Source organism: Scyliorhinus canicula, chromosome 5 (assembly GCF_902713615.1).
Source record: "Scyliorhinus canicula chromosome 5, sScyCan1.1, whole genome shotgun sequence".
NCBI lineage: Eukaryota > Metazoa > Chordata > Chondrichthyes > Carcharhiniformes > Scyliorhinidae > Scyliorhinus > Scyliorhinus canicula.
This window is the reverse complement of record NC_052150.1, coordinates 190589658-190615146: the sequence shown is the minus strand read 5'-3', so window position 1 is coordinate 190615146 and position 25489 is coordinate 190589658. Positions and strand designations below refer to the sequence as shown.

Here is a 25489-nt window from a genome sequence, read left to right as displayed (position 1 = left end):
CAGGCTGCCACCCGACCCTTACACGCCGCGATCCCGCCAGCCCAGAGCAGGTTAGAACGGCGCCGGCCGGACTCGGCTCTTTTCCTATGGCCACTCGGCCCATTCGGGCTGAAGAATCGGCGGGCCGTGCCAACCACGCCGGCGCCGATTCTCCGCACCTCGGTGAAACGCGTGCCGGCGTCGGGGTGGCGTGGCTCGTTCACGAAGATTCTCCAGCCTGACGCGGGGCTGGGATAATCCCGCCCAGTTTCTTCTGAATTCTGGAAAGAATTCCTACAGAAAAGAAAGGGGCTAATTGGCCGATGAAGTCTGAACACCCCTTCGAAAGAGCACTCTACCCACTCCCCATAACCCCATGCATTGATCCACCTAACCTGCACACCTTTGGACTGTGGGAGGAAACTGGAGCACTCGAAGGAAACCATCGCAGACACGGGGAGAACGTGCAAACTCCACACAGACAGCCGCCTAAGGCCAGAATCGAAACCGGGTCCCTGGCACTGTGAGACAGCAGTGCTAACAACTGTGCCATTATGCCGCCCTAGATTTGATGCTAACATTCATATATTGATGGCCTCCAGCAATGCTGTTCCCCACAAGAGGAAAAATTCAAAATCCACTCTGTTATCAAACCTCTTAATCATTTTAAAGATCTCTATTTGGTCAACACTCAACCATTTTTGAGAAAAGTGGCTTGCCTGTCAATTCTTTCCTGATATGTATACCCATAAATGTTTGGGATCATCCTTGTAAATCATCTTTGTGACATCTCCAGTACTTCTATATCCTCTTTATAATATGGCAACCAGAACGCAACCGAATGCTCTTTAAGTGCGGTCTATCCAACGATTGATACAGATTTAGCCTAACTTTTCTACATTTCAATTCTAGCCCTCCAGGGATAAATCCTGATGCTTAGTCTGCCTTTTTTTGTGGACTTGCTAAGCTGCGGTGCAACTTTTAGAAATTGATGCATTTGTACTCTGTGATCCCTTAGTTCCTCTACTGCAAACCAGATTTGCACCTTCCAAATCGTAGTCAGCAACCTTTCTACCAAAATTGACTACATCACATTTATCTGTGTCGAACGTCATTTGACAATTATTTACCCACTCTACAATTGATTCATGTCTTCCTGTAATTTCTTGCATTACTGTCTATGCACTCCCCCCCCCCCCCCCCCCCCACCCACACACACACACACACAAACATTTGGTGCCATCCTCATTTAGAAATTATGAAGAGAATTGTGAAAGATTTTGAACATGCATGAGTTGCAATGCTACATAATTTTCTGTTTACCGTAGATCAGACATCATGGGAAGCAATTTGCTTGGTAGTTTCTTTCCTGTTTTATTTCTGAAGGAACTAATATATCAGAATTAACAAATTCTGGAAGTAGCAATCATCCTGTATGGCTCGTGTGGTACTAAGAGAATGGACAAGGTGCTTTTATTGAATATTTTATAAATGTTTCCTTTCTACAGATCAGTTAATTATTTTTTTTAATAAACATTTTATTGAGGTATTTTTGGTATTATAGCAACAACAAAATAAACAATGTACATGAAACTATAAACATAATGCAAAAGCCATCTCCCTCCCTTACAGGTCCCACCTTTATTAACCCACTACTCTAAGCTAAACTAAACACCCCCCCCCCCCTTCTGTTGACGATTAATTTTCCGCTAAGAAGTCAACGAATGGTTGCCACCTCCGGGCGAACCCTAACAGTGACCCTCTCAAGGCGAATTTGATTTTCTCCAAACAGAGAAAGCTAACCATGTCCAATAGCCAGGTCTCCAACTTCGGCGGCTTTGAGTCCCTCCAACCTAATAGTGTCCATCTCCAGCTACCAGGGAAGCAAAGGCCAGAACGTCTGCCTCTTTCTCCTCCTGGATTCCCGGGTCTTCCGACACTCTGAAAATCGCCACCTCTGGACTCAGCGCCACCCTTGTTTTAAACACCGTGGACATGACATCTGCAAACCCCTGCCAAAATCCCCTAAGCTTCAGACATGCCCAGAACTGTGGACATGGTTCACTTGTCCTCCCGCACATTTTGCACACCTGTCTTCCACCCCAAAGAATCTGCTCATCCGGGCCACTGTCATGTGAGCCCGATGAACGACCTTGAATTGTATCAGGCTGAGCCTGGCACATGTTGTGGACACGTTGACTCTACTCAACGCGTCCACCTATAGACCATCCTCTATCATTTCATTTTCATTTCATTTCATTTTCATTTTCATTTCATTTCCTCCCAGCTCCTCCTCCCACTTGCGCTTCAGCTCCTCGGTCTGCGTCTCTTCTGACCCCATAAATTCCTTGTAAATGTCAGAGACGCTCCCTTCTCCTACCCACCCTCTGGAAACTACCCTGTCCTGAATCACCCTTAGCGGTAGGAGCGGGAAGGTTGACACCTGTTTACGTAGGAAGTCCCGCACCTGCAGATACCTGAATTTGTTTCCCCTCACCAACCCAAACCTCTCCAGCGCCCTCATATTCGGAAAGCTCACCTCTATAAACATTTTAAAAATAAATTTAGAGTACCCAATTCATTTTTTCCAATTAAGGGGCAATTTAGCGTGGCCAATCCACCTACCCTGCACACTTTGGGTTGTGGGGGGGAAAAACCCACTCAAACACGGGCAGAATGTGCAAACTCCACACGGACAGTGACCCAGAGCCGGTATTGAATCTGGGACCTCGGCGCCTTGAGGCTGCAGAGCTAACCCACTGTGCCACCGTGCTGCCCCGCACCTCTATAAATATATCCCCCATCCTCTCAATCCCTGCTCTCTGCCATATCTGGAACCCCCCATCCATACGTCCCGGGGTAAACCGGTGATTATTATAGATTGGGGACCAGACCCTCTGCCCCCACATGTCTCCTCCATTGCCCTTAGACTCTCAGGGCCGCCACCACCACAGGGCTGATGGAGTACCATACCGGCGGGAATGGCAGAGGTGCAGTTACCAATGCCCCCAGACTGGTGCCGTTGCATGAAGCCGCCTCCATACGCTCCGATGACGACCCCTCCCACACCACCCACTTCTTGATCATGGCTATATTTGCCGCCCAGTGATAGTTACTAAAATTTGGCAGCGCCAGCCCGCCCTCTCCCTGACTCCGCTCAAGCATTACCTTCCTTACTCGCGAGATCTTGTCCGCCCAAACAAAGCCAGTGATCACTTTGTTGACCCGTTTAAAAAAGGGCCATGAAATAAAGATGGGGAGATATTGAAACACGAACAGGAATCTTGGGAGGACCGTCATCTTCACTGTCTGCACCCTCCCAGCCAGTGACAACGGAAGCATGTCCCACCTCCAAAAATCGTCCTTCATTTGGTCTACCAGTCAGGCCAGATTTAATTTATGCAGCCGGTTCCATTCCCGCGCCACTTGAATGCCTAGGTACCTAAAGCTTCCCCCTACTAATCTAAATGGCAGCTCCCCCAATCGGCTCCCCTGTCCCCTCACCTGGACTGCAAACATATCACTTTTCCTGATATTTAGCTTATACCCCGAAAACCGGCCGAATTCCCCGATAATCCTCATGATTTCTTCCATCCCCTCTATTGGGTCCGATACATACAGAAGCAGGTTGTCTGCATAGAGCGAGACTGTGCTCCACCCCCCACCCCTGGACCAGCCCCTTGAGGCTCTCAGTGCAATTGCCAGCGGCTCTATAAGCTAGTGCGAACAACAGTGGGGAGAGGGGGCATCCCTGTCTCGTCCCCCGGTGCAGTCTAAAATAGCCCGATGTTGTCCTATTCGTCTGTGCGCTTGCCACAGGAGCCTGATACAGCAACCTGCCCCAGTCAATAAAGCCCCGCCCAAATCCGAACCATCCCAGCACCTTCCACAGATAATCCCATTCTACCCGATCAAAAGCCTTTTCTGCATTCATTGCGATCACTACCTCCACCTCCCTACCTTCCGGGGGCATCATGATCACGTTTAACAACCTTCTCACATTGGCAATCAACTGCCTACCCTTAACAAACCCCGTCTGGTCCTCCCCAACAACATCCGGAACACAATCCTCAATCCTGGAGGACATAATTTTGGGCAGCAATTTAGCATCCACATTCAACAGGAATATCGGCCTGTAAGACCCACACAGCTCCGGGTTCTTGTCCCGCTTCAGAATCAGCGAAATTGTGACCTGTGACATCATTGGGGCAGCACCCCTCTTTCCCTTGCCTCATTGAACATCCTCAGCAACACCGGCCCCAATATCCCAGAGAACTTTTGATAAAATTTCACTGGGTACCCGTCCGGCCCCGGGGCTTTACCCGACTGCATGGCCTTCAGACCCTCCACTATCTCTTCCAACCCGATCGGGGCCCCCAGCCCTTCTACCAGCTCCCCATCCACCTTTGGGAAATTCAGCCCCTCCAGGAAGTGCCTCAACCCCTCCGGCCCCGTAGGGGGTTCCGACCTGTACAGCCTGCTGTAGAAATCCCTAAGCGCCTTATTCACCCCTGTTGAACCCCAAACAGGTTCCCGTCTCCCTGGCTGCCTCCCTCTTTCTAAGCTGCTCTGCAATTATTCTGCTGGCCTTCTCTCCATACTCATAGATCACCCCCTGCGCCTTTCTCAGCTGCTCCACCGCCCTCCCTGTGGTTAACAAGCCAAACTCCGCCTGTAGCCTCCGCCGTTCCCTTAAAAGCCCTGCCTCTGGGATCTCCGCATACCTCCTATTGATCTGCAGTATCTCCTTTACCAGTCAGTCCATCTCTGCCCTGTCCGCCTTCTCCCTATGGGCCCATATCGAGGTCAGCTCCCCTCTGACCACCGGCTTCAGTGCTTCCCAGACCACCGCTGCTGAAATTTCTCCCGTGTCGTTGCCCTGCAGGTAGTTCTGAATACATTTCCTCAGCCACTCGCACACCCCTTCGTCAGCCAAAAGTCCCACATCTAACCTCCAGTGCGGGCGCTGGTTACTGTCTTTACTAACCTGCAGGTCAACCCAGTGCCACGCATGGTCTGAGATTGTGATCACCGAGTACCCTGTGTCCATCACCCCTGACAGTAAGGCCCTGCTCAAAATAAAGAAATCAATCCGGAAGTACACTTTATGCACGTGAGAGTTGAGGGAGAACTCCTTCACCCACGGCTGCCCAAATCTCCATGGATACACCCCCCCCCCCCCCCCCCCCCCCCCCCCATCTGCTCCATGAACCCTTTTCGAGCTTGACCGGTCCAAGCCAGGGTTAATAACTGTGTTGAAGGCCCCTCCCATGACCACCATGTGCGTGTCCAGGTCCGGTATCTTCCCCAGCATCCTCTTTATTAACTCCACATCATCCCAACTTGGCGCGTATACATTTGCTAATACCACCTGCACCCCCTCCAGTTTCCCACTGACCATAATGTACCGACCTCCCACATCTGAGACTATTCTACCCACCTCAAAAACCACCCGCTTGTTGATCAGGATCGCAACCCCTCTAGTCTTTGAAGCCAGTCCCGAGTGAAAGACCTGACTGACCCAGCCTTTCCTCAATCTAATCTGGTCAGTTACTCTAAGGTGCGTCTCCTGCAACATTGCCATGTCTGCCTTCAGTCCCCTAAGATGTGCGAACACACGTGCCCTCTTGACCGGCCCATTTAACCTTCGAACATTCCAGGTGGTCAGCCTAGTTGGGGGGGGGGGGGGGGTTCGCCGATCAGCCATCCCCATTATTGGGCCTGCCTCCAGCCCATGCCTAGCGCCTCCACCAGCCCGCCCCTAGGCAGCGTCCGCCCCAACCTCCTCTCTGTCCCTTAGCCCAAGTCGCTCCCTCTTCAGCAGAACATTTACCCCCCTCCCGCGTAGTAACAACACTCCGTAATCCAACCCCTTTACTAAACAAACATGTGCACACCCCCCCCACTGCGTTTCCATGAGCTAGCCCATTCAGCTAGCTTGGTGGCGCCGGATAGTCTCCCACCTATTGTTCCCTTTCCCCCCTCCCCCCCGCTCATACAAACATACTCCAACATCAAACAACCCCCACCCCACACAATTTCCAGACAGATAAACACCAAGATCTAAACAAGCACACCTCCATCCCCCAACAGTGCAAATGAAAACCTTAACTCACTCAGCTCTACCGCTGGTCCCAAATCAATGCAAAAGGCATTACAAACAGCTTCCACAGAACAAAAAAGGAGAAACTTTTTTTAAAAGAACAGAAAAACAAAAAAAAAGCATGAGCATTGCAGCAAAGTTCAAAGGTTTTCAGTCCACCACCAGTCCGTTCATTTTCGCGAAGTCCAGCGCATCCTCAGGCGACTCGAAATAAAAGGGCTGTTCCTCGTGTGTGACCCAGAGATGGGCCGGATACAACAGTCCGAACTCCACCTTTTTCTTAGAAGGATCGACCTAATCTGGTTAATGCCTGCTCTTCTCCTGGCCACTCCACATTCAGGTCTTGGTAAACCCACAGGATACTGTTGTCCCACTTACAGCTCCGTGTCTGCTTGGCCCACTGTAGAATGCGCTCCTTATCCAAGTACCTGTGGAATCTCACCACCATTGCCCTTGGGGGTCTCCCATTCGTGGCTTCCAAGTGCTCTGTAAGCCCTGTCCACCTCCAAGGGTCGGGAGAATGCCCCATCCCCCAGCGGCTTCTCAAACATGTCTGCGATGTATGCCCCAGCATCCGCTCCTTCAGACCCCTCCGGGAGCCCAACAATTCTCAAGTTCTGCCAGCGGGACCAATTCTCTAGGTCCTCCACCTTCTCCAGGAGCTTCTTCTGCTGGTCTCTCAGCATCCCCACCTCCAACTGCACCACAGTTTGATGTTCCTCCTGCTCAGCCAGTGCCTTCTCTACTTTCTGGATCGCCCGATCTTGGGCGTCCAATCTAAGCTCCAGCCGCTCAATTGACTCTTTAATCGGGTCCAAGCAGTCCTGTTTCTGCTTAGCAAAGCCTTCCTGAATAACTTGCATCAGCTGCTCCGTTGATCGCTGGGTCGACAAACCAGAGGTCCGGTCCTCCGCCATGCTGCCTCCCGCTGCAGCTTCAGCCCAAGCCTTCTCTGTCTTTCTGTTTCAGCTTTTACGAGCACTTCTAGTCCTTCTCTCCATGCACTGATGCGGGAATTCTGTACACAATTGCCTCTGTCATCAGTTTTACAATTCAGGTCTGGTAGAAAATCGGGGGAAAAGGTCCAAACGTCCGACCCGATCGGGAGCCACCAAATGTGCGACTTACTCCTTCATAGCCACCACTGGAAGTCGTCCAGATGAGTTAATTATTAACAAGATTGATTACCTGACAGATTTTAAACAGGCATATCCCCTAATAAAGTTGCAGTGCATTACAATTGCTATCAATTTTAATAACGTTTGTAACGTTAATAATATTTGACAATATGTTTGTAAACAAATGAAAACCTTTTGCCTTTTGCCCTGTGTATGTATGAGCTGGCCAACTGGAAGAAAGCAGAGCAACCTCCTTTCTGTCATCTTTGAAGAAAAGTCCAGGGAAACAGTCTTTATAATCTTGAAAACAAAAATGAGATGCTGTCCATGCAAGATTGTGCTGTTCTCTGTTGGGTCTATCAGGATGGCTTGAGAACATAGTGTTACCAAAGAACATCAAGCTGAGTTATTGAACAAAGCTTATAAATTATAGATTCTAACCAGTCAACAAGGAATAAGTTCTGAAATAAAACTATACGATATCTCTTACAACCGAACTCTACGCTATACAACTAATCTATCTCACGCCTACCCACCTTCTCCCAGAATGAATCCCAGGGGTTACATGATATTTATACGACTGCTCCTTATCTCCATCTGGTGGTGTGAAGTAGTAACATATTGTTCACCCTTTGTATTCCTTACAATACACATATTGTTGCAAAGATTATGTGACATTTCCTGTCGTAGAAGGCCAACCTTTTGCGTGTGTTAAGAATCCGGATGAAAATATCTTGGATATAATTTGGGATTCGAACCTCAACCACGAAAAAACATCAGAAAAGTTTTTTCCTTCTGCAGGACTTAGCTTAAGGTAATTGTCACTCCAACCACAACACAATATGCTCCATCTCTCACTAGCAGAGTATAGCCCTCCCAAAACATATCCAAATCACTCCCAAGAAAAGCCAAATTGAAGCTAAATGCTGACAATGCCAATCTGGTGCTGACAATAGCGGAATCCTACACGGTCCATCAAGATATTTGCAAACTCTTTGACAAACACCAGCCCAGCCAAATCCCAAGGAATGCCTTGTCAAACTAATGTGCTGTCCAAACAGTGCATTGTTTGCAGGCGTGTCCACAACTTGCCGACTATCACAATGGTCTAATGTACACTTCTGTAAGAGCCATATGACAAACTGCACAGTGATGATAGGGGCAGCACGGTAGCATGGTGGTTAGCATAAATGCTTCACAGCTCCAGGGTCCCAGGTTCGGATCCCGGCTGGGTCACTGTCTGTACGGAGTCTGCACGTCCTCCCCGTGTGTGCGTGGGTTTCCTCCGGGTGCTCCGGTTTTCTCCCACAGTCCAAAGATGTGCGGGTTAGGTGGATTGGCCATGCTAAATTGCCCGTAGCGTCCTAAAAAGTAAGGTTAAAGGAGGGGGGGGGGGGGTTGTTGGGTTATGGGTATAGGGTGGATACGTGGGTTTGAGTAGGGTGATCATTGCTCGGCACAACATCGAGGGCCGAAGGGCCTGTTCTGTGCTGTACTGTTCTATGGTTCTATGGATAGTTGAGATTGCTGCACAGGAGGTCCTTGACTATCTGAATAAAGGAAAAGTTAAGAACACTTTGGGATGGATCCAGACTTTCATCCTTCAATCACTTGAGGATGAAAGTGTCTTTTATCTCATGAGGATGCTGCCTTGTCATTTTCAAGCTTATTCGAGTGTCCACTATTTATCATTCTACAATATATCAGAAATTTATAGCTGCTACTGGTTTAAAAAAAAGTAAACACATTTTAGAAGCTGGATATGATTGAGAACTCAATGGATTAATCAAGATCCTAAATCCTGATTCCATTTTCTGTACCCTTATCTTTCTGGAAAAGATTGAGCCGGAGAATGTTGATGATACTGGAAGTAGGAAACTGTTGGGAGCAGGAATGAATCTTGATTAAGTATGAAGAGAACTATGTGAAAAGAAAGACTGCGTTTTGTTAAAAAAAGAGATGTATAATATCTTAAAATTGATCCAGAGCATCCAAGAAATTGAAAACTGTCACCTCAGAAAGAAGAACGCGACCTAATACTCTAATGAATTGGAATGGCTGTGCATTTGTGGCCAATTCATCTCGATTTTGAATCATACCTCGTGGTGAAGCCTATAGAGTGAGCTGAAATCCAACAATGCCACATACCATATCACTCATAACAGCTTATTATTAACCTCTTCATTTGGATCCTTTTGATTCTTGTTTTAATAGGTTTAGAGAGGGAGGGAGGAATTGGTAAACGGATTAAGGATATCGCATGTGCATCTCTGAAACATGCAGCTGTGTGATCCGATTTCCATAAAGCAGTAAACTATGGCCTTTCTGAAAATCTGTGTGCTTACCCTGCTCTCCCCATTGTTGTCACACACTTAGTTACCTTCTGTGGGACAGGCTTGCTGACACTGTCGCTCAATGAAGTCCCCTTCAATTGCAGAGTGCTTCACATGTGGGGCATCATGACAGAGACCTGTGCATTCTATAGGGCACACAGGCAACAGTCAGTTTTAGAATAATAATGATTTGCAGATCATCCAGTTCATCACCTACCCTGTCTCCTCGCATCCTACGCACAACCTAAGAGCCTAGCAACACCCCAAGAATGTAGTTATAATTTATACAATTACAAACTTTTACAGCAAAAAATATTCAACGCATAAATCACAGCATCATTGATGCTTACTTTCTTTCAGGTGCACAAAGAACTAGGCTGTAAAGCATTATGTGCAGTAACTAACCATGACATTATTCTGGTAGTCACTATATTTCTGGGACATAAACTCGACATTCAGTAGCCTTCTGTGTGCCTGTCAGGGTCAGTGTTTGTAAAAGGTATTTACAACTGTGTCTTTATTTTGTTCCTTGCTGTGTACTTTGAGAAGTAATTGCTCTGCCCTCGGAAGGTTATTATTGCAGTTCGCACCTTTGTGATAGTCATGATGAATCTGACAACAGGGGGACTCTGTGCAATCGCGTTTTGACCCGGCACTAATGTATTTCTGTTGGATTTACGGAAATATTCCTTTTTATTCACCTGGATAAGTGAACTGAGAAATGTCGTCAACTCACACAGACATATTCTTTCAGTATACTGGTAAACATTCCGGCAGCAGAGAGTTGATGGAGTTAGTAATAAGAGCTGCTGTCTTGTCCGTTGCGAGTTCTTAAACTAAATTAACATCAGAGGTTGTGGATCATTTGGAAAGGTTGCATCTTGAAAGATGTTTTGTGTTCATGCTATATGTCGTGGTTTTGAAATAAAACAATTGTGAATGGACTTAAATAAATTGTCGTAAGCCAAAGTTAGTGTTTATTTGTGGGATGTGGGAGAGACACGAGCAAGGTGGTATTTATTTCACATGCCTCATTTTCCTGAGATGCTGCTGGGCCTTTTCGCATTGTGACAATGCTCTTAAGGTGCAGAGTTCCAGGGTTTTGATCCAGGGATGATGGAGAAATTCCAAGCTATGTCCAAGTTAGGACTTGAGGGTGATGTCCCATGGGAATTCCTGCCTCCACCTTCCTTGGGGTGGGAGGTCTTGGGTTTTGGAACTGCTGCTGAAGAAACCTTGAGCAATTGCTACAGTACGTCTTGTAGACAGTAGATATTGCAAATAACCCGGGGGCCAGTTTAGCTCAGTTGGCTGGATAGCCGGTTTGTGATGTAGAGTGAAGCCAGCAGCAGGGGTTCAATCCCCATGTCAGCTGAGGTTATTCATGAAGTCCCCTCCTTCTCAACCACGCCCCTGCTTGAGGTGTGGTGACCCTCAGATTAAATCACCACCAGTCAGCTCTCTCCCTTAAGTCATCTGGTGACTTAACCTTTACTTTAATACATTGATATTGTACAGGTAGGACTATAGGATAGTGGAAGAGGTATCAATCAAACCTCTTTGCCAAATGAGTAGCAGGAATGTGGAACTCGTGTCAATAGGTAGAGGCCAATGTGATTATGGGGGAGGGGGGACTATATTTTATGTTGGAATGATGGCCCCTTTAAGAACTGTATTTCCCTGAAAAATGATTTTTTTTTTTGTGTGTAAAATAGCTACTTCCTTTAACTGATCCTGTGACCAAACTGCCTGGGAGTTAAAGATTAGTAAAGCAAAGGGTCAACCAGAAATTAATTAGAAGGAGATTATGTATGTGATTTTGTTTTCAAGTTGTTTAGTTTAGAACAAGCGAACATCTTTTCAAGCAAAATTCAGTTGAAGTTCTCTGTGCTGGCTAAAAGTGTTTAAAACAATTTTGAACCGAAAGCCTCTACTAGCAGTGAGTTGGTCATCTGAGATTGCCAAACTGAGAAGAGAGAGAATTCCTAGTGTTAAGGAACACTGGAACCAGGAGAGTTCTGACCTGAGGTGGATATGCTCCAGATGTTATCAGTGTCTGTGTTGAATTGGGAGTCTGCAATAGTAAGATGGTTGGAGGAGATTTAACAACCTCATTGGAAGTTAGCAGAAGGCCCAAGAAACCTCAACTCTTCTACGAAAATTTAAAATGTTCTCTTAGTTTAAACAAAGTACTTGAGACTTTCCTTTTTGTCGTTCTTAATGGGAGGAGTGCTGCTGAAAAGCTGGGTTCTCATAATGGATATGCACGTACTCCACTCTCTCTCCCTCACACACACACACACACACACACACACACACCTGACACGCCTTACACACACCTCTCTTTCTCACGCACACCTCTCACATGCAAATTCTCACACTCACGCACGCACATCTCTCACACAAACACTCTCTCCCTCTCTTTCACATCACCTGTCACAGGCACGTTTCTATTGTGCACACATCTCTCTCACATGCACACACATCTCTCTCACATGCACACACATCTCTCTCACATGCACACACATCTCTCTACCATGCACACACATCTCTCTCACATGCACACACATCTCTCTCACATGCACACACATCTCTCTCACATGCACACACATCTCTCTCACATGCAGACACATCTCTCTCACATGCACACACATCTCTCTCACATGCACACACATCTCTCTCACATGCACACACATCTCTCTCACATGCACACACATCTCTCTACCATGCACACACATCTCTCTACCATGCACAGACATCTCTCTACCATGCACACACATCTCTCTCACATGCACACACATCTCTCTCACATGCACACACATCTCTCTTGCTCCCACCCACTGACCTCTGTCACACACTATCTCACACGCAAACATGCACACACTCACCTCCCTCACACACTCTTATGTCTATTTCACTCTCACACACGCACACAAAGACAAATCCTTAACATTCATGCCAGTGATCACACAGTGGCTAGCACTACTGTGTCACAGCGTCAGGGTCCTGGGTTCAATTCCAGCCTTGGAAGTTTGCTCTTTCTCCCCTTTTCTGTGTGGGTTTCCTCCAGGTGCTACGGTTTCCTCCCCCAGTCTAAAGATGTGCAGGTTAGATGGATTGGCTATGCTAAAATTGCACCTTAGTGTCCAAAGATGTGCAGACTAGCTGAGGACATGCGGATAGGACAGGGGGAGTGGGCCTAGGTAGGATGCTCTTTTGATGCAGACACAATGGGCCGAATAGCCTCTTTCTGCACTGTAGGATTCTATGACTCACCTTGCATCCCAACCCCCACCCAGTTGGCTTGCTGCTCATGGTCTCGCTCCTGCACTGAGGCCTCCTTCCTTCCCAGTTCTGCCCAATGACAGCTTCCCCTCCCACTGAATCGCCTGCTGCTCCATCTCTCCGATCTCCCTGTTGCTCCGTGCCTCCCGTGTTTTCCGTCGCTCCGCGCTCCCCGTCACTCCGCTCTCTGCTCTTCCCACTACACCGTGCTCTCCATGCTCCATGTCTGCCTGTCACTCTGCCTTCCCCATCGCTCGATGTCGCTTTGCTCTCTGCATCACTCCACTGTCAGCATCGCCATTATCTGGAAATTTGAGTTTTGTGCTACTCCTAGCTCCTTTGAGGTGCACCCCCATGTGAGGGGTTGGGCGTTGGGCGACAGGTGGTATCCACTGCGGATGATAACGCCTATCCGGAGGCCACAGACCCGCTATAACGATGCCCATGCCCAAGACCAGGGGAGTGAAGGAGCAGTGCTTAGGCATCCTGAAGATGCAGTTCAGGTGCTTGGACCACTTTGGAGGGACCTTCCAGCATAGTGCGATGAGAGTCTCCCAGATCGTGGGTCTTCCACAATGTCGCGCAGCAGAAGGGCGACGTGTGCAGGAGGAGGGGAATGACCAGTAGGTCCCTTCCGATGAGGAGGATGCAGGGTGAGGGTGAGGATCGGCAGGACATGAGGCCCGGGCATACACACGGGATGAACTAATTGCCTCCGGTTCAACAAATAGCCTCTGGTTCAACGAATAACCTGCCCCCTCCCCACACGACCGACCACCCCCTCCCATGACCACCCTCCTGCGCCACCTTCCCCCCTTCCTCCCCCCCCCCCCCCCCTTGCCAGCTGCTCCATGGTTCCTACCTGCCTCACTTATGGGGTGCAGGCCCTGGGTTGGCAGTAACAGCAGGTCTGGTCCATCAGGCGGAGGAGGATGATGACCTGCTCTGGGGTGAGCTCTGGTGCTCTGCATAATCTGACAACGTCTGGCCCACGATAGCACTTTCCACTGTGCACCTAGGTGATCCTTGCTTGCGGCCCGGCTGTTCCACAGCCTAGTGCTGGATGGTAGCTGACAGCCCCTCATGTCGTCCCTAGCTCTTCAAATCCACTATCGATGGAACCACCCTTTCCAGAAGCCCAAAACCTTCCAGACGGCAGCCAGTCCCTGGGGTCAGGCCGCCCTCCAACCCTCCGCCCTCTCGGGGGTTCCTACTTCCACCTGATGTACCCCAGCACGTCAATGGTGCACACCAGATAGTGCCCCAGGAGCCTCTTCACTAAATTGCCCAACCGTAGCGTATGTCTCTGGGATGGTGGAGCGTGTTGGAGACAGCTGTGATGCCGCTCTCTGTGCTGCCATTTTATAGGCCGGAATGAGTGCGTGTGGGGGATGGAGTACTGATATGCAACTGCAGCTTGTCAACCTCTTGACTGTCAATCCCGACCCCGGCGAATTGGACACAGTTTTTCATCGGAATCGCTCATGGTCCCCGTGGCACCAGTGCAGTCCCATTAAATGTTCATGAATTGATCCGGGACCGGCGCCAATTTTGTCGACGTAGAAGCCCATCGATTCAGGCTCAACGTCAGCACTTAGTCTCTGAAACGTAAAATCCCGCCCCCGATCTTTTAGTCGAGCGTCTATCCAAGCTCCCAGGCACTATATATGTATACACTGGGCTTAACTGGGCTGTTTAGCACACTGGGCTAAATCGTTGGCTTTGAAAGCAGACCAAGCAGGCCAGCAGCATGGTTCGATTCCCATAACAGCTTCCCCGAACAGGCGCCGGAATGTGGCGACTAGGGGCTTTTCACAGTAACTTCATTTGAAGCCTACTCGTGACAATAAGCGATTGTCATTTCTTAAGGGCAGCATGGTAGCATTGTGGATAGCACAATCGCTTCACCGGGTGATCCGGTTTCCTCCCACAGTCCAAAGATGTGCAGGTTAGGTGGATTGGCCATGATAAATTGCCCTTAGTGTCCAAAATTGTCCTTAGTGTTGGGTGGGGTTACTGAGTTATGGGGATAGGGTGGAGGTGTTGACCTTGGTAGGGGTAGGGTGCTCTTTCCAAGAGCCGGTGCAGACTCGATGGGCCAAATGGCCTCCTTCTGCACTGTAATTTCTATGTAATACACACACACTATATAAATATATATATATAGACTCAACTTAAAAATTGTTCATGTACATAAATATCTCCACACGTTTTGTTTTATCTTTGGGAAAAAACAAGGAAATGTTGGAAAGATTACTAGGTTGATTATCAACCTATGAGGATTATGTGAAGAAAGTGTTTTCTGTAGGTAACGAGTCCTGAAGTAGAAGTTCAACCCGGACCTTCTAGCTGAGAGGCAGGGTTACTACAGCTGAGCTGCAGCCATGTCATAAGGGCACATATTGAAGTACTTATAAACATTGCTTCTGCTAATCGACTGGAACACTTCATGGATGTCCAGATTGAAGATGATTCAAAGGTGTGGATACTTTGCAGCAGGCATCTGCTCAAGATTGAAAAGGTCAGCTTGCAATGACAAACTGCAGTTAGGGTTGCATGTCCAGCTGAAAGATAAGTGTAGCAGAGGGGCCATTCTGTTCATCAAGCCTCTCCCTTTCAGAAAGACCTGACTTAACAACCATTGCATCCAACTTCCATTGTGAAAATTATTGAGTTTTTGCATTCAATGGAAGATATCTGCACAGATTATATGTTTCAGGACTACAATCCAGACCCTTGAGTTTTACAATCTTATATTCTCGTTTTTTTCCTTGTAGGCAATGTTTATCTTAAAAGAGTGCTCCAATTGTTATCAACTTTAATTCGGCTTCATATCATAGATCCCTGTTTAGTTCCCTCTTATGCGAGTGACTTTATGTTTGAAGAGATTTTTTTTTCACCCAATCCTCAGAGCTTATTAGAGATTCTGACCGGGATTGACTCTCCTCAGCCTTCTCTGCAAATGCCGCTGACCAGAGAACTATATACTTTCATCATGATGGTCTTGAGCTCCAATCTGTTAGCTTTACTGATTGATGTTTTGCAATGACTGGGCAAAGGATACATCTGTTATTAGTTCCAGATCTCATCCTGCCTTCTCCCCACCCCCACCCCATCAGCTCATGCGCCTCCCATTCTTTCTTCCAATGCGCAATATATGAATTTAATTTTCTGTAGCTCTGCCTCATAAAACATTACTGCTCTGGATCATCAGAGAATTTTACATTTTCTTCTGAATCCGAATCATTCATGCGATAAGGAGCAGTGGGTGTCCCAGCCTTGATCGTTACAGCTCTTCACTCAGTACATTTCCCTAACCTGCCGTCACTGAAGAGAGCAAGATGAGTTCTCCCTTACAGCTTATTGCTGGTCCATAATGTGTGGCCACCTTTCTCTTGTCAGGGAGAGCACTTTGCTCCTCTTGCGAGAGACTAGTTGAGATCAGGAGCTCACCTTGTGTGCAATTTCATGTGCAGAGCTGGATATTGCCACTGTGTGCTGCAGTGTGGTAGTACAACAGCCCACTGAGCCAACATGCTGTTTCAATGATTTGGAATTTGCGTTCACATGTAATTAATATCTGCTGTTCAACCTTCTTCTATCATAAACAATTTTTCAGAACCAGAGATTACGCCAAAGAATAACAATTTATTATTGCCTTTGGAACAAATGTATGATTAGATGTTTCATTTGCTGTCTAAAATTGTTCTCAATGTAAATTAACATGTCAAGCTATTATATTGCATTGAGTACACCACATTAGATCCCAGACCATTTATGTCTGGAATATTTAAGTCAAAACAAAGAACTTGTTTGGTAAGAGAAAGCTCTAACTGCAGATATGTGGCTGGGCGAGGTTTTGTAATATTCAAAAATCTCTAAGCTTGCACTAATTGCATTTATAAATTTATGATGGGGCAGGTTTTGTGAGATGCCGCTTGCTGTCAAAGTGGGTCTTGTAAACACTGATAAGACCTTCTTCAGTCTAAGCTGTACCATTAGTCAGATGCTAAAAGCTCTTTTAAAATTAAATTGCAGCATTGTCCTTTTAAAAATTACTTTAGGAAAGCTTTTATATTTGTCGTCTTTGATCTGTAGGTTAATGCTGCATTTGTCTAAAAATGTTTTAGACTTTGATAAATATTTAATTTGCGTTGCCTGCATTTTCAGTTTTCTGATATTGGATTAATTTGCCCTGCTTATAAAGGGATTAAATCATTGCATCCGTTTGCACTCGACTTAAAGGTGCTTCTTTGTGTGATTTAGTTGGTGTGGCTATTGTCACCAGTTTGCCATGAATAGTTAGGATGGCTGTTCTGGTGAAAGTAGCATCTGCTGTTGATCAGTAGGTAAGCAGATGTGCACAAGAGGCATTTTAATATTTTGCATAAAAGCAATTGGGAGCAAGCACTGATCAGAGCTTTGAAGGGTATTTCTGTTTAAAATGTTCAAACTGAATACATATCGAAGGAGTATAGGAGGTAGAGAGAAAAGATTGTTTGATTTGTTTTCCTGTGAAGCGTTAAAATGCATTTTAATGCCCTGTGAGCACACAGTTAGAGGCAATTCCAAACAGGCTGGAGACTGGGCACGTAAGCACTGGGGAGGTGTGTAATCTCACATTCCAGTAGGTAACCGTGGAATTAATTTTCCTTGAATAAAGATTTTACTACACTGTTGCCTTTTGTAATTAACCCTTTGAGGTTTGTATAATATCATGCCAAATCTAAAAGGCCATTGTTGAACCTGAAACAAAGGTAGCATGATGTAACTGTTTACCCGGTCTTTGTGCATTCCATTATGTATCCTTACTTATTAATACTGGGTTGCTCTTTTTTGAAATTGTTGGTCAAAATCTGAAATTTTCAGATTGTAATTCATACAGTACGGAATTGCCGCAGTATGCAACTTGAACATTGTTATAAAAATATAAACATTTTGTAGAAGCTTTTTATCTTGCACTCATCAGAACAGATGCAAGAATGCCACATTTCATAGGGAACAATAATTTGCACTGCATGAGGAAAGGAGCGTTGAGTTGGCTGGCAAAACATATGCAAGGACCTGTCCTCTGCGAGCAAAGTGACTGTATCCCGATTATTGGATTTTTTTTAATAAACAAAAGCATGGGGGGCAATAGTGCCCGAGTTTGTTCGCCATGGCAATGTCATGACCAATCAATGCCAGCTTGTCAACCTATCAGCACCCCTTTCCTCATAGAGTAATTTGTTTGAAATTTGGCATTCTTGCACCTATCTTGATGAGTGCAAGACAAAACAATTCTGAAGACTGTCTCTCTTTCAACAATATTAATTTAAAATTGTGCAATCCTGGTAAACTGTTAATAGTATTTCCTGATCATAAATAAGTAATTGCCCCTTGTGTCACCAACCATTATCAGAGTATAGCCAAATAACTTGCTGCTGTTAATGCTAAACTACCTTTCCAAAAAAAACAGTATTTGTGCTTTCTTTGGTGCACGTCAGTCCTGCCTTTTGAAAAGAAACTCCTTACCTAATTAAAAAGAGCAGCTACACTTCTCGATAATGGGAACCTAACAGGTTGGATGGTCACTTCCTGTTTTATAGTGGTTTTTCTGCTCTTGTCCTAAAGTCATTCCATCCAACCTGAATAGTCACTGTACAGTAATGATGTTGGAGATGCATAGCATCTGTGAAAGAAAGTCACTCAGCAGTTTGGGTGTGAACTTCATCAGGAGTCTGATGAACATTTCTACCCAAAATATTAACCTCAAATTTTTTTTTCTATAATTCTGACTCGCTTGCTTATTTTATAATATTTATGACAACATTTTCAGATGAAGGTTACGAACAGATAACATGGAAGATTAGATTGTGGAAGTTCTGTACTACTTTGCATCTGAGAGTCCAGTATTTGCATGCACAGTCTGGATTCCACTTAGTTTCTTTAAGATATTTATACTTAGTCTTTATTTCTTTACACGTTTCCATGGTATGGCCAGATACGGATCCATAAGACCTTCTGGAATTTGTGTACGGGTGAAGGCGGAAACATCTTTTCTCTGATTTGTACTGTAAACCACCTTTCTCACCCACCAGATGTACGGCCAGTGAAGTACTTTTTAAGGTCCACCAACTCTTTTCCAATGTTTCCTCCATATTGAACCATCTATCCTAAACATTGTAGTGTACTTCCTTTCCATTCCTTTATCTTTTTCAAGCAACCATCTAGTATCATTTTTGAGGAAAATAGGGACTTTATTGCAACAGAACTTAAAATTATTTTTTGTGATTATCGGAAAGTACATGGCATGAAAAGTTAGTTTCAGAAAACTTGACTCCCTTGCACACACAAACTTATTTTCCTGTCAAGCATCTGTCCATCTCCCTCTTAAAATTACCAATTTTATCATTTAGCAGTTTCTCTGGGCAGTTCATTCCAAATATACAGCACGGTAACACAAGTGGATAGAACTGTGGCTTCACAGCGCCAGGGTCCCAGGTTCGATTCCCCGCTGGGTCAAAGTCTGTGCGGAGTCTGCACGTTCTCCCCGTGTGTGCGTGGGTTTCCTCCGGGTGCTCCGGTTTCCTCCCACAGTCCAAAGACCTGCAGGTTAAGTGGATTGACCATGGTAAATTGCCCTTAGTGACCAAAAAGGTTAGATGGGGTGATTGGGTTACGGGGATAGGGTGGAAGTGAGGGCTTAAGTGGGTCGGTGCAGACTCGATGGGCCGAATGGTCTCCTTCTGCACTGTATGTTCTATGTTCTGTTAAATAGTTAGAAATTATCTATCCATTCATACCCCTTGCTGTCATTCTCAGAGCCGTGGTAGACAGTTTCTCAAAGCGAAACTGGGCAGTGTTCTTAACAACCCGAACAACAGGTTGCAGGCTCCTAAATTTATGCCTTCTTGCTACCATCTTGTTTACCAGTAAAACCTGTGACGAGCAGCATAGCCCTTTTGTATAAAGTTTTCTTCCACCAGCCTTGCTTAGAATAAATTCCCTTACTCACAAAATTGTAAACCTTTTTCTTTGGTGTTAGAAAAACAAAGGTAGTGTTAAAAGATTTATATTCGTATTAGTAGTAATTAGAAATAAGGTGGTATAGTTTAAGTGGGTTTACTTTAATGTTTCTGTGCCTGGAATGGTAAAACCTATAGTTAGATTCATTCAGGACAAAGGTGTTTGTATGTGTGGGAAATGATTTCAATTCCAATTGTGATTCTATTGTGCTTAGACAGGACTTCGGATTGAAGAGTTAAATAAATCCGCTGTGGTTGCTTAGCAACTGGGAACTTGAAAGATATAAAAACTATTAAGTTTTAATTTATCTGATTTTAAAAAAAAAAATTTAAGTGCCCAATTCTTTTTTTTTTTCCAATGAAGGGGCAATCCAGCGTGGCAACCCAGTTACTCTGCACATATTTGGGTTGGGGGGGTTGACCCACGAAGACAGGGGGAGATTTGCAAACCCCACACGGTGAATGACCTGGGGCCGGGATTGTAATTGGGACCTCGGCACTATAAGGCAGCAGTGCTAACCGCCTCCCCCACTGTGGCGCCCTAGTTTAGCTGATTTGATTGCAGTTGGGAATAGGTAGTGAGAGAGAAGGCAGCTTTCACAGCTCTGCTGGAAGCAGTTGGTTTTTGAAGGCTAAAGAGGGATCATCTCTCAGCTTTGCTGGAAGAAAAGCCTTACTATGGAGTAATGGTTAAGGAAACAGATTCCAGAAACCTAAAGACCAGCTAGTTAAGGAAAATGGAGAAATGAAGATTAGTTTCCAAGTTGTCTGGGAAACAGAACATATTACTGCATATTCTGTAACATTGGAGTATTTTAGGTCAGAAAGGTATCTGCAGTTGTGCTAAGGTTTGTGAGAAATTATTACAGTTTGGGAGATATTATTTGAAATAATTGTGGAAATCAGTGGCTGAACCTCAGTTTGTGTAAAAGCCTTTAAGACAAAAGAGATCCTAAAAGGGATTGGTGTAAAATCCTAGACTTCATTGGCTGTTAAAAGTGGAACGGAGGCTTTGTTTAGAAGTGTAATTTGGAATAGCAGCTCTGGATTTTGGAATGCAAACTGCTAAGGAAAAGTATCGTTATGAGAGAAGATTTTAAAGCATGTTTTGGGAGCAGAACGTGGAAACTCTCACGTGACAAATGTCTTGGGGGATTCTGAGGAGAACCCCAGAGACATTAGCTTGGGTTCGGAGCAGAGTGTGTATTTCATCACAATCACCTTGTGAGCTTAAATGGACATTGTATGTTAATTAGACCTTTGTAGCATAAGATGCACTTTGTAACCCATATTCGTCCTAAAACCTGGGTGTAATTGTTTAAGTAGCGGCTCTGAAAGAAAAGTAACATTTGTGGTCTCTTGAGCCAGCGTTTCATTCTGGGATCTTCCCATCCAGTTATAAGATCAACAGGAATCATAACAAAAGATTCCCTGAATTTTAAAGCCACATCCTGTATTATTGCACCTAAATCCTGCACATGACAGGAAATATTCCCAGATCCCGTTTTCTTAAACACCTGCATAAAGCTTCTCATAGCTTAACCTCCAAAATCAAATCTTTCTTCCTGCTCAGTTATCTTTAGCTCATTGCTGCTACATTCTCATTCTTTCTACCCAGCCTCATTTTGTAATGCTCATCTGTACTGAACTGTGCCAAAACATTTGTCTATTGAATTCGCCTCTCCAGATCTCACTGGAATGTAATCATTTTGCTGTGGCAACATTCACGTTTACATGCACGTTGTCGCCTGGAGCTCTGGATGGGGAAGGGTAGAGGTTCCAACTTTCTTTCCATCACGTGACTGATCAGGAATCCTCCCACTCTTGCCACCCACCATGTGTGTGCCAGAAAGATTTGCAGCTTGCTACTCAACCTGTTTGGCCGCATTGTGAATGCACCTTCCTTGGCCATCAAGCCTTGGGTGGAACTCAAACCAGGACCTTCTGGCTAAGAGAAAAGGATGCTCTCCACGGACCTCCGATTTTGATTAGTATTAAAAGTAATAAAAAAAACCTTTCAAGTTCCTTTTTAGAATCTTAACCCCCATACCCTGCGTAAAAGGCTCATGAATCTGTGCTGCATTTCTTCCCTTGCTTTTACATCGTGGCATCCCCTGTAAGCACTGCATGTTACTTTTAGTTTCAGATTTCATCCCAATTGCAGTTGCTCTATGCTTGATAGAATTACTAGAATGTACTTTGTAAGGTCCACCAATCCAGGGTGCTGCTGTGCACTTCTTAGTGGATGATGAGACTTGTTGGGAACAAAGCCCTGTGGAAAAAGTTGCGGGCCAGCTCCTTTTAGCTAGAAACGGCATGTCGGAGAGAACCTGAAACAGGACAAAATACTGTTTAAACCACTAAGAGGGAGGAACTGACGGTATAGTTCACAAAAGATGCAGTTCTGGCAGGGCCATCCCGATACAGCCTGACTCTCCAACTCACTATCTTCACGAGGAAGAATTTGACCTGATGTTTAGTATAGCCAGTAACACCTACCCTGAAGAACCCGAGGAACTTACTCAAGCATTTATTCTGGATTTTGAAAGTGTGCTTGCTGCCAGTTGGGCCACTGGCACAGGAACTCCTGAAAGGAGCCCTGGACCATGGTTTTCCCAGCTTGAGGAGGATCATGTCGAACAGTAGTTTAGGCCATTCTGCCCCTCAAACATGTACCCCTTTACAATTACATCATTCCTGATCAATGTTTGATGAATCGCACCAAAATGTCGATGAAATTAAAATATAGACTGATCACAATATTCATTATTCAAAATGCAGGACATCCTACATGATAAGTGAACAGGGGGCTGTAATTAATTTAAAGATACATGTTGTTTGAAGCTTGGTAGTATATTTATTTAGACTTTGAATATTCCATGTTTTATTTTGTCCCCCTTTATCTCTAGATTTTGTTTTATTGATTGAGTATTTAGTTTAAAAATCTGAAGTGATTGATGGCTCCATTAAAATTGATTACCTAATCTGCTGCATTGATTTCCAAGGGGGGCCATATACAGGGGGCCCTTTTAATACGGAACCGAGAGACTTTACAGGTGAAGCAGAAAACAGCTATTTTCCAAATGCAAATTGAAATTGGGCGCCTTTGTTTTCTGTCGAGAATTCTCCCTTCCAGTTGGAACTCATTGGTGATGAGGTTACCTCATTTTGCAATAAAAATGTATTGGATTAAGCATATGCAAATATATATGAGTGGTTGATTTGATTCCAGTGTTGGTGATTTCCCCAGCATGAATCTGTGAATTTGATAGCTGGAAAGAAGCAAATGTTAACAACAGCCCCTTGCCAGCTGGTTCTCTCATCACTTCGCTTGATTTACACACCAGTAAATTAAAAGTGAAGTCTGCGCTACCAGTTTTGTCAACCTTGAGGTGAATTGTATTAGCTCTGCTTAATGCACTGTGTTGCTTCATGTATTTCAGTTTTTTTTTTCTTCCTTTTCCATTCTAGCAACAGACTCGCTCCCAGTAACCACGATCGGATACAGAAGCTAAGGAGTGAGTTCCAGCAAGCAAAGCAAGAGGAGCTAGAGGACCGGAGGCGTACATACAGTTTTGAACAGCCTTGGGTGAGTGTTTAGAGGGTCCAGATGGGGACGGTGGGGAATTAACTTCAACAGCAGCATCAGCAAACACTGAACCCTGCGCCTGCATGCAGTAAAGGCAGTGAGGAGTCACTTATCTTTTGATGTGTTAACATCTAATCCCTTATCTACACCTGTTGAGCATCATTGATAATTTCATCCCGTGCAACATCTGCCCATCATTGCTTAAGTGGCTTCAGTCTGTGTGGTGAAACCTGGTGCTATCCTGAATAACTGGACTAACCCATTCTTCTTCAGGGACAACCTATGCTTTAAAGAAGTAATGAAGCTCACTCCAGACTGGGTGTTTTATTTTGTATTGGCGATGCATCATTTTCGAAGCAACTGTGTTGGGGTGAGGGAGAAGTCCAGCAGATGGTGAACTTCGCTCACACAGGCATTTATGAAAAGACTTCAAAAGAAAAGTTGCATATGCAAATATTAATGTTAAAAAAAAAATTGAAATAGCCTCTGTTACTTCTCAGGAGTGGAATTTTCATTTTAACGGATTCCTGCCTGATGGGATTGATAATGATGACTGCTTGTACAAAACTGTTGTGTATAAACTGTAAAGCCATGCTTGTTTATAGATAGAGGTGCATTGACTTAAGCATGCCATCTTATCATGCCTAGTATTTCAGTGTTAACATAATTAAAAATAATCACTTCATGTCTCCTACTTACTGTACTTTTGCCAACTATTTTCACTTTGCATGGGCTCTGCAGCTTTAGGTGGTGATTGGTGATGTCTGTAGACAGGGAAAATGGAAGTAGTCACATACATGCAAATGCATGGTTTTGGTATGTTTGCATGCCAACTGATTGCCTCAGATTCGCAGTAACACACGTTAAATGTGCTAATTCGTTATCTTGGAAGACAGTGACCACACCTTTTTATAGAACATGCACTGATTCCATGGCAGGCCATGTTGGGTGTGACATCTCAAGAGATAGGCATCTGGGGAAATGGTGCAAAATGTAGATTTCTTTATTTTTAAAATTGGGAATAATAAAGGCCAAATATTACTTAGAAACGGTGTGTAATGGTACCTTGGGATTCAAAAGCCTTCACTATGTTTCTGAGCTTAAAATTCATTTGCCCTAATATTAGATCAGGTGATTGATTAATTCTTACAGCAAGTCAGATCATCAGATTCAGATTTTTAAAAATTGTTTATTGTTAATGTAAGTGCCATTATTCTGCTTTTATTTAAATTGCATTAAAGATAAAATCTGTGCTTTACTTATTATAGTCTGGGTTTTTGTTTCCATTGCAAAACAAAATTGTTTCTCTCTGTGGAAATGCGTGCTACTTTCCATTGTGCACCATTATTTTGTTAGCACATTTCCGTTTTGTGGAGTGTGGCTTATCTTTGGGGGTGATGGGAGAGGAGGAGGAACATCTGGTTTGGGAACTAGGACTGTGAGAAAAGGTTGGACTCTGAAAGACTTGGAGCTTAACTACTGTAGGTCGAAGGGCAAACTGTTGTGTATTTTAATTTCATAACAGTTTTAAACAGACTATTTTAACCTCAGTTTATAGTTTCCTGTAATGAACAGAAGGGGATTCCTAAGGGGCATAATTAGCTTAAGGAATAGAATGATTTCCTAAATTGCAGGTTTAATACATGAGTTTAAATCAGTTGCTGAATTGCCGCTTGTGATGAAATCTGAACATGTTGAAACCACAAGTATATATTCTTTTAAATATAGAACTGTTCCCAGTTTCTCATTTTTATAAAAAAAGGTTTCTGAGCTGAATCATGAGTCAGGAGTTTGCAAATGCTTTGGATTCTAAACTTTAATGCATGTTTCATCCAAACCAATTATTGCCTTTGCTTAATGACTGAATGGAAAGGATTTTTTTTTTTTGCTTTTATTAACCAAGCTACATGGTCATTTCATTCATCATCCATACTGTTGACATTTTCCTGTTATTTTGGTAGTCCTCTCCTCTCACTGGTGTTCGAATGTTTAAACCAGTTGAATGTAAATTCTGCTGTTCGGGAAAGAGTTGGAACACTGCTTTTATCTTTGGATCTGAGTTTCGAACCCAGAAA

At 44.8% G+C, this 25489-nt stretch overlaps 1 protein-coding gene across 8 annotated transcripts in view; it reads left to right on the top strand.

The window, feature by feature from the left end:
* The window catches only part of LOC119966499 (partitioning defective 3 homolog), a 939848-nt gene that overhangs the window by 901386 nt on the left and 12973 nt on the right, over window positions 1-25489 (top strand). For 7 of the 8 annotated variants that reach the window (XM_038798290.1, XM_038798285.1, XM_038798283.1 and 4 more), the window contains one exon: window positions 23297-23414. In XM_038798290.1, the coding sequence (XP_038654218.1) occupies window positions 23297-23414 (118 nt within the window). Of the gene's footprint in view, window positions 1-23296; window positions 23415-23687; window positions 24673-25489 lie in introns of those variants that run through there. The other variant, XM_038798287.1, reaches the window with a different exon arrangement.